At 41.9% G+C, this 10,436-nt stretch overlaps 1 protein-coding gene across 1 annotated transcript; it reads left to right on the top strand.

Moving 5' to 3' along the window:
- Nucleotides 1-271: 271 nt before the first annotated feature.
- NDUFA6 (NADH:ubiquinone oxidoreductase subunit A6) lies at nt 272-10,331 on the top strand. The gene is made up of 3 exons (XM_069231173.1): nt 272-480; nt 8,325-8,440; nt 10,138-10,331. Exons 1-3 carry the CDS (start codon nt 351-353, stop codon nt 10,267-10,269), a joined length of 378 nt encoding a protein of 125 aa, XP_069087274.1. The 5' UTR covers nt 272-350; the 3' UTR covers nt 10,270-10,331.
- The last annotated feature ends 105 nt before the right edge of the window (nt 10,332-10,436 follow it).

Raw genomic sequence — 10,436 nt, 5'->3', positions numbered from 1 at the left:
AGTCTCCTAAGCGTGCTACGAATACTTGACTGTCACAACATCCAATCACACAGCATGCTGCCGCCCACAAAGGATTGTGTACAAATCACAGGCCTAGAAATTCTGTAGTTCCGGATCCCCAAAACTGTAATTGGTTAGGGATTAATTTAAGATGACGCTGATTGGCTACAAAACTCAGGTTCGGTATCTGATTCGTTTTGGTCATGGCAACAGAGTTCTACGGTGAAGGTGTTGATTGGTGGAGGATCGCTGTACGAGCCGTTTGCAGGGCCAAGCACCAGCTATCCACTGATTGGCGGAGGGCCGGGAGACTCAGATTGGTGGCGAGGAGGGCGCCCGGTAGCTTGGAGATGGCGGCTCCGGTGACCTCTGGTGCGGCTCGGGCAGTGGTGAAGCCTCTCTTTAGTCGCGATCTAGGCGAGGCTAAGCGGCGCGTGCGGGAGCTGTACCGAGCCTGGTACCGCGAGGTGCCCAATGCTGGTGAGAGGGAGTTTGACCTCTATATGACCGAGTTGGTGGTGCTTGTGCTGACCAACGTATGTCCGGCTCCTGACGTCAAATGGATGAAAGTTTTGCTTTACGTTACACCTAGTGTAGGCTGATCAGGGGACCAGGTTCTAACGGGGAAACACTGAAAGATATTGAACGTGTTATAATTTATTTTGCTGTTGTGTGTACTTAGGTTAATCATCTCAGTCATTTTAATTAAAATAGTCCTACAATAAAAAAAAAAAGAATCCCATATTTTTAGGTGAAGCCTAGGCAGCGCACCTGCGCTGTCTGATATGTCGCAATCTACTTCTGTGGGCTTTCACCATTCCTATCGCTTCCATTCGTTCCTTGGTCTGCCTATCAAAATGTATTTGTTTAGGTAAATGCTTTAGGTTTGTCCCGCAATGAAGCTGTTTTGTTACCACCTTGGAGACTGACCCTGTTATATGGATTATTGCACGATTGGCGATATACCTTAGTGACGGTGCACTACTTTTTGATTTTGCCTCTCCGATTTGCGCACTTGTGGTGGTATGTTATTTCTGGCTCCGTCATCTCGCTGTTTCTTTGCAATGTCTGCACTTGACAAAGGCTGCAAGCTGGAGGGGAATTTTTTAGAATCTATCTCTATATTGCAAACTCGACAAGAAAATAGGAGCACTTTACATGAGCATCGCTTAAATTTGCAGCCCCATTCCTAAATTCTCCCGAAGTTTAGCAGTTGAAAAATAATCAAACTGGCACCTTCCAAATAGAAAAAAACATAAGGGAAACCCTAAGTGGGGCTTCCCAGCACAGTGAGATAGCTTGTACTACAATATTCACTGCATTTGGGAAACTCACCCAGTAATGCTTTGCATTTCTTCTAAAACACGTTTTTGCCCATAACACAGCCTGTGGTGGTACTAGGACAATGGGACCACCACCAAAACGTTCAGCATGACACGCTTTTCCTCACCAGCTCATCACATCTTCTGGGTCTCCACACTAGGTCGGGGGGACCCCAAAATCATACCCTCTTCCACCATTCAACGTCTTTGTAAGCTCTCTGACGGCTGAAGCTTTTGTTTTACAGTTGGGAGTAGTTTGTGTTGTAAGGGCCTTGTTTGTTACAATATTCTAATAGATCTGCTAGGCCTGAAAGTGTGTAATGCACTATGCCCTCTAGGGGCTCAATATATGGTTATATTGCAGTGCTCTCTGCCCTTCTCTTTTCATGTGGTTATGCCCTCTGGGGACTGATTATATTGATACATGACCATGTTTCTTATAAATGTTAATTTTATTGTGGTGCCTTTTAGAGGATATTCTAACCATTAGTCTAATGCCATGTGTATGAAGGAATGCACAGACAGTTTATTTCTACTAAAGATTTAATATGCTGTGTGGCTAAATACTTATAAGTTCCCAAAGGCGAGACCCATTGGCTATGCCAGTGCTTATTTTCAATTCCAACAATCCAAGAAACAGCACTGTCATTAAACGGATGTAAAAAAAAACAAAAACTTTATTTTTATTTTTTTATAATGGGTCGCACGTGAATTTGAATGTACTGTTATAAGACATCTACTTAACTTCAAAATTAATAAATAGCATTACCTTCCAAATTGTTAGAATATGATATCCTTTCTACAAAGGAATCTCAGTTTCTTGTGTAAAGTAAATAACAAGGTCAGGATAGGAGCTCTCTCATTTAACCCAAAAATAATTTGAAATTTTTTTTGGGTGTGTTTTGCCTTGTACCATTAATAGCACAGAACTTCACTCTGTTAAAATGTAACTTCATATACGTTGAAGAGTTCTTGGGCTATAGACCAGTGTTGGTTCTTCTTTCAGCCACTGCCTTTCTATTCTGCAGATAATCCGGACATCTCCAGAAGTTTAGTGACTAGCTTTTTGACATTTCGATAACCTTTTTTTCTAAGGTTTTCCAGACACATAATGGCCCCACTACAAAGGTGCTGAACGTTAAGTCCACTTGAGTATTTTTTTTACCCTTCCAGTCTATCTGCACATACCACCTTAATGAAATGCTTGACTTGTCAATGATCATGTTTTCTGTTTTAATGTGTTTATCATTCAGTAATTAGACTTAATTTATACAACGGTCTAGTTTCAAAAACGCCTTAAGGGGATGAGAGTTTGCTCAAAACTAGTAAAACTAACAACCTAGGAGCTAACTAAAAGCTCATTGCCCAGCATTGGTAGAATCTAGGAGCTTTTTACAGATGCTCTGGACTGTCTGCAGTACAACTACTGTTACGGGCTGGGACCAGGACATAGCCATGCTTAAAGACATTACCAGAATATGCGTTTTCTGTTTGTGGCTCTAATTTGCACCCTGATCCATGTGCCTTCATGCAAAGTTTAAAGTAGTTTTACCAGTGGAGGATCAATCCCCTACTTTGCCAGTCATTTTGAAAGTTAGAAGGCGTATGAGAGCTGTTGGCTTTAGCAGTGTTTGGTAGCCATACTGTACAGCAGCGCAGATGCTTGCAGAGTGACTTAAACTAATTTTAAAAAGCGCTAAGACACAGCTATGGCTGATGCACTTATTTTTTTTAATAGTGCATTAGCACTGGATGCATCGTGGTCCTTTTTAGGTCGAGCACGCAAGCGCTCTGACCTATTGTAATCTATCTGTGGGCTTTTAACCATGCCTATCACTATCACTTGTTCATGGGCTTGAATTTCAAAAATCCTTTATCGTTGGTAAATGCTCTACGTTTGTCCCACCATGGGGAGGTTTTGTTATCGCTTTGCAGACTGACCATGTTACATGGATAACTGCATGATTGCCAATATGTTTGACTGCGAGCAAACTTTATTTCTTTTCTCTCCTTCGCACTCATGCTTGTGGTGGCCGTGGCGCTTTGAATCGGCTCGCTTATGTCAACTCTTACTTTTCATTTTCAATTTATGTGGCAAGAAAAGTCCAGTTAGGAATTACAACACTAATAGCTCTAACTCGTTTATTATTTTTAGCCATGCTGCAATACAGCATGACTATAAATCCTTGCCAAAGTCAGCCATACCCATGTTGTGCAACATGAACAAAACGCAATGGCAGAGCCAGTAGTCTCAAAGGCGGAACCTGTTGGCTTTGCCAGTGCCTGTTAGGTCTCAGCAAATCAGGTAATCTAATGTGTGAAAAAGCAAAAAATAAATTACGTTTGGCAAAAAAAAGTCCTATCACATAATGAAAGCAATTGTGCTTATGTCCATGGCTTAGTTAAAATACATTTGCAAGTAGATAGCATCTCGTCACAATAAATGCAGATAACCTCTGTTGTCACAATAAACATTTGTTTTAAAGGAGACAAGCATTGGCAAAGCAATACGCTGTTGACTTTGCCACTGTGTTTTAGCCATGTTGTACACCAGTATGGCTGCTGTTTGGCATGGCTGAAAGTTAGCAGCATCCTGGAGAGTCGTGGAGTGTCACAGAGAGAAGTAAAGTATTTTGGACTGTAGTGACATTGAGTGAAGTAAAGTGGAGTGGAGTAGTGTGGAGTATTCGTTGTGTGGTAGTGCACTGCCATTACAGACAACATATTTTCAATTTAAATTACATTTGCACAGACGCACAGTGTTACTGCTAAAACTATACCGCACACAAACCATAATGTGTAGAAATTGGCACCACCTAGTGTATTGATTTGTTTTAATTCTTTTAAAATATTTGTCTTCACCACAGTTCAGAATTGCAAAAAATGTGCTTCGTTTGTGCTTTCCTAATTCTGATATATTCTAAAATACTTGTACAGTTCATTTATAGGCATCTACATGTTGTTGTGTGCTAGGAAAAAATAACATCCTAAAGCATTTCCTTTCAAAACCCCCGGAACCCAGCAAGATTGCCACATAAATCCTCTCACTTTGCAGTTCGAGAAAGAAAAGTAAGCACAAAGCTCCCTGCACGATAGAGCCCAACTTTTGACCTTTGTCTTTGAATGCACAGCAAATGTGACAAGATAAAAACAAAATTTAGAGGCCTGCTTTATTGCTAATGTACTTCTGAACTCCAGCATGGTTATTTTTGGGGTGCTTCAGCACCCCCATGATTGATGAACTGGAGTGGCAGAGATAAGTAGAATCAAACAAAAAGATAGGAGAGGTGAAACTTTTTTAAAGAACTACAGCACTTTACTGTTTCCTGAATTAGCATAAGAGGGAGATAACTGAAAACAAAAATACTTTTTGTGCAGTGCTCAAGACAAAAGGAGTTCCCAGAAAGCGGGCACTCTAGGAAGAATAAAAGAAGCCAGTCAGAGAGGTAGTAAATGGGCTATGCTCCACGGGAGGGAAAATGTCATCCTGGGCAGCCTGACCCAAATAAAACCTGCAAACGGAAAACAAGTAAATGTGAGTTACAAACCACAAAGCCAATGGTAAGAAGTGTGTAGAGTGCATTCCCATGGAAGCTTTGAGAATGTTTCCAAGAAGTCTTATTGAACCAGAGAGCTGTGCTGTCAATTAGGATATTAGGGTTCAGCCTAAAAAGAACTTCTTGGATGTTTATATAGCTTAGTAAAACATAGCTACAAATGACAAGAGATTCAACAAGGAGGACAGGGATGGACAAAAAAAATGGTACCTCAATCACAGCTTGATCAGCGGAAGGACAGCAATCAAGCTGAAGCAATTCGCACTTAGTCCAGTGGTTCCCAAAGTTTTTTGACCCACAGCTCCCTTGACCTATTGGCTGTTGGCCGTGGTTCCCCATTATGTTACTTTTTTTGGGCAGGTGAGGGGATGTAAGCCTGGCCTCGGGAGTACTTCAATTTTTCTCCCTGAAAATTATCGGGATGAAGCCGATTAAAAGTACTATAATCACAGATTTTCCTTAAGAAGCATTATGCAAGAAGTGAACTGTCCCCTCGACTGAGCCAAGACGTGATTGACGAGATACCCAGCGGATGGTTGAAAGGGGCTAGAAGAAGAAAGAATGTTTGAAAGGGGAGGACTCAAAGCTCCCATCTGTATTGTAAGCAACAATACGTTTGCTTGACAGCTCTACAGGCAAAAGACGGACCTACCCATAAGGTGCAGGTCTGTCTAGTAACCAGAAAATGTACTGAGGGGTCCATTCAATAATTGCAAAATGATTCTCTGAAAAAGGAAATCTAAACACCCTTACACTGTGTAAAATGAAAAGGTAAATGCATCTCCTTGCACGCAGCACATTTTAAACTGACACGCTAACTTTATTAATATAGAAAGCAAATGTAGTTTTCCTTCACTTTTGAAGAGCCACCCACTCCACACAGTGTCCCATTCTTACACTTCAGTCCAGTTCATTTATCACAATATATTTATGAATATCGGTTTAAGTTGTGTTATTTACAGAAAATGGCTTAACACACATCCTCAGTGTTTTAGCTCACATTATCGGACAGAAAAAATGACAAAGTAGGCTATTCTAGTGAGTTGACTGCATAGAACAGTTTGAAGGGCATTGCGCTGACCTGAGTGCCAGGTAGTGGCACGATCTGGCCCATTTAGAAAACTGGGCAAGGAACATGCAGGCTTTTGCAACTTTACATCACAGCAGTAAATGGCTGCATGCGCCTAAAGAAAAACACTAAAAGATTCAACAGAACACATGGAAAAAGCAAAAACCCCTCCCGCATGGCTGCAAGGAAGCCCTCTAGCTTCTATTTCTGCCTAGACACAAACATGAAGTAGCAAATACCAGCTGGGAATGAAAGGAGGAGTACTCTACTGTAAATAGTACTAGTTGATAGGAGCGTAGGTAGCGACTGTGCAGCAGGTGCAGTGGTAAAGGGGCCCATGGATGCGAGGGGCCGAGTGCACTTCAATTATGGATGTTCTGTTACTGTGTAGCACGGGAAAGAGGTGGCACTATCCAGTCTCCTTGCAGTGGAACCCTTGGCTTACCTCGCCTTGCCGGGAGAATGGACTCAAAAGCCACATTAAACAGCAGTCCACTCCCTTGCAGCTCTCTAGCTCCAACCTCAACCAAGGGATTTCAGAGTGCTTCACGAGTAGTCAGTCTGGCTGGGTGGTTCAGTGGATTGTATGCTAAAGAGTTAATTCACTTGAAGTGATTATCGTCGGTATTTCAGTTTGAGTAGGAACTGTGAACTAATGTAGTGCAGTGTGCACTATGTATGTAGGTACTACAAAGAGAGTTGGTGGAATATTTTCAGTAAGGGGAGGAAAATCTCTGACACTGGTGTGAACAAAAGTCATTTAGGGAGGGTTTGTGACATTCTTTGCCTTAAAATGTGTGTATTGCCCCTTGCGTACATCACTTATGCAGGAGCTAAAATGTGGGTTCCTTCAGAAATATTTTGTGTGGTCTCTTTTCCATACTACTGATAGGATCCAATGACATCCGTTTGACTGTACGTTTTTAACTAATCTTAAGTTGCAGTTAAATATGATTGGTGATTGTCTGTCTGCTTTTCTATAGTGCTCCAATTGCTTCTTTTTTTCAAGCAAGGCCTGTGATTTGTCAAGCATTAATTTTTAATAAAAATGAATAAACAAAAAACCTGTACGCTTTTCTTGCAGTCATGCATTTAGTGGTGGAGACGAGGAAGGCTACGCCATGTCACTCCGTAAACAGTAACTTTGAATATTGACAGTATCAAAAATATACAATACAATCTAAGATTAATTTCCTTCTGACATTAGGTATATGGTTGGGATGCTCCTGGCCTAGAAAGGATGACTAATGTTTTGCCTCGAACATCTACCACTCTATTAGTAGGCAGGCAGCTGAGAATTAATTTAACACTGCTCCAGGAATGTAGCAACACCCACTTACTTTATTGATATTAGGGGTGATGCTTTAATTCCTGTTCTTTACCATCGAGTTCTTCTTCATAGGGCACCACTTCTCATAGAAAGGGAGAATGTTTTGGTCTGCAACACTCTTGTATTTATTCACAAGTACGCACAAATAAAATGAAGCTCCAAAATGGTCATTGGTTCACTGAGCAAAGAATACATAATTAGTTGGCGCTAACAGAATACAAACATATACTTTCTAAACTCAACGATCTTAAAATGTGGTGCATTGTACTGCAATGCATCTTTGTTCATGTTAGGTGAAACTAAAGTCTACTGACACAATTTATTTTTCAACTGCAGCATGTCCTGTCATCAAATGTGAACGTGCTTCTTGCCTGACACCACCCGGCTGTCCTGGCTATGTCTGTTTAGCTTCACAGGCCTTGTGTATGAGACACAGCCTCAAGAAAGAGAGGCATGCATGCCCGAGTGTCTTCAGACTTTTGTCCTTCATGGGGCACCAGAGTGCTGTGACGCACAGATTGGGAACTGCTGACTTAATCCATGCTCCAGCTGAAAGAAAAGGAGGTGACGCTAGTACACGCTGGCTAATTAGAAGGTAGCAATTAAGAGTGACAATGAAGCCAACAAGTGCTAAGCAACGGGTGGGCTGCAAGCCTTATCGTTGTATAGAATAGCGCTAACAGACAAGAGCACCTGCCTTGTCACAGACGAGATCTAAAAATGATAGAAACATATTAACATATTTCCAAATGTGCTTACGTGTGTAAAGTGCATAGGTCAAAGATAAAACTGTAGTTTCCCCACAATTGTACAGTTCAAAATTAGAATTTATATGCTGCGGGGTAAAATACCAAATTAAAAATTGAGTATCTATAGATAGGAAAAAGCACATCAGTGTATTTTTCTTAACAAAACATTGTAACTGAACAGTGCATGCACATGCTTTGCTAATGTATCCATTCACCTGGCAGGGCTTATAACTGGTCCAGGGGTAGTGCTGGCACTAGATGACAACTATTCTTTTTGTCTCTCCTCTCCCGATGCAGTGCACATGTACCAGCTAGACATCACAGTGCGGCAGGGCCGCGACAAGGTGCGAGAAATGTTCCGCAAGAACAGCCACATCACAGACCCCCGTGCCATAGACATGCTGGTGATCAAGGTAATGAGACAACTCTGGTGTACACAATGATGGGGGTGGCTGATCGTGGCCTGGGTTTTAGAAAGTAAATGTGTGTGGATTCTACTTCAGAGGTCTGTGCTTATCAAGCATCTTGATATGCTGAGGACTAGGGGCGACAGAAAATCACCATCTTGTTCTTATTTTTCATTATATTATTATGGAGTGTTCTTGTGTCTGTAAAGCGGGAGGATTCCTTAGAAGTCCAATTATCCTACAAGTGTGTGCGCTACTCAGCAAGTACTGCAAAAAGGTGCACTGACACTTGTCAGTGGTTTCCGTCACGACCAGCTAGACATTAGAGTGCGGCTGGGACACTACGAGGTGTGCAAAATGTTCCTCAAGAACAGCAACAAGTCATAGGCCCCTGTGTCATTCACATGCTGGTGTTGCTGATGAACATCACTACTTGGTGAATGTATATAAATGGCCCTGATTGGAGTCCCATTTGTTAAAATAGTTATTTTCTCCTTGCCTGGCATGTTGACTACTTTAGATGACCTTACCCCCAAGAAGACAATATTTTTGCCCCTCTGATTTCCACGTGCCATCTCCGCTTAAAAAAAAAAAAATCTCCATCCTCGGGGCCCTTCTGGCATGGCTTTTAAAGGCATCTTTGATGAAACTTAGAATGGCTTCCTCTCATTTACGGGTGAGAAAGACCTTTGATAACCGTTCAGAAGTTGTAACTGCAGGATAAGCCCATGAACATGTTTCATTTAGTACCCTTCATGAGACAATCATATACAAAAATAGCATTTAGTGGTGTTTTGTTACCCCTCGGAATAAAGCTGACAGACTCCATTAGAATCTTTTGAGTGATTACAAATATGGGTTCTGTGGGTGTCGCTGGGTCCTTGCTGCTGGGTTTAAAATATGAAAATCTTTATTGCTTGTCTGTAATATGCCATAGTCACCCGAGAGAGGGCCTACATAGGTTGGCTAAAAGTGATAATGCTGGCTCATGTTGCTGCTTTAAGGTTTTGCTTTGCCTATCTCTAGTAATGATACCTACCATTATGACCTTGCCACAGTTAATCTGAGTTGGAGCTATCACCTCCTTACCTGGCGAAACAAAGGTCTCAGGTTTGAGGAATCAGGAAATATTTTTGGAGGGAGTAGTTGATTACGTCATTTGAAGAGGAGCCAATCGATTTAGCAGACACAAGTCTCTCGGATTACAATGTGAATATGAGCTGCTACCTGGCATTCAGGTTTAGAATTCAGTCTTCTTGGAAATATGGATACAATATTTGACCTTGTGCAATCTGGCAGGGTACTTTTCAAATAATTGGGACATAAATCTCTATCTCTCTCTCTTTCTCTCTCACCTTTTGATTTCTCTCTTTCTTACCTGTCTCCTTAATATGTTTGTCTCTTGCCTTTTCACTTTGCCTCTCGTCACTCTTTCGCTGATTCGACAGCCTCCCTCTTCCCCCTCTTAATCCCCTCCTCCCACTGTCGTTCTATTGTTTTCTCTTCATCTTGCTTCTTTTGTTATTTCTCCTGACCCTCATCTCTGCCTTTCACACCTAGTTGTTTCTTCTTCTCTGGTTCTGTCTCGCTCCCCTTTTATGCCTGAACCATTCTTATCCATGTTTTCTCCCTTACTCCTTGACACCCCTCGTGCTCCCTCTGTTGTTTTCTTTAGCCACTGACCCCTCTTTCTCTTGCCTTAGGGTAAGATGGAGCTACAGGAGACCATCAATGTATGGAAGCAGCGTACCCACGTCATGCGCTATTTCCATGAGACGGAGACGCCGCGTCCTAAGGACTTCCTGTCACGATTCTATGCCGGACATAACCCGTGACCCTGCCTTTTGCCTACCTCTACAACTCTGCTCATTGTGAATAAAGCTCTTTGTTGATTGGACACATCTTTCCACATATTTTATTTCCCCATGTGTGACACCATGTTCCATGAGTTGGGAAGTTCCCAAGTAGCAGTTCTGCTGATCTTCAGCAGCCACCAGGATTA

Source organism: Pleurodeles waltl, chromosome 4_2 (assembly GCF_031143425.1).
Source record: "Pleurodeles waltl isolate 20211129_DDA chromosome 4_2, aPleWal1.hap1.20221129, whole genome shotgun sequence".
Classification (NCBI taxonomy): Eukaryota; Metazoa; Chordata; class Amphibia; order Caudata; family Salamandridae; genus Pleurodeles; species Pleurodeles waltl.
The sequence above is the reverse complement of the archived record's forward strand: the minus strand, read 5'-3'. Positions and strand labels throughout refer to the sequence as shown.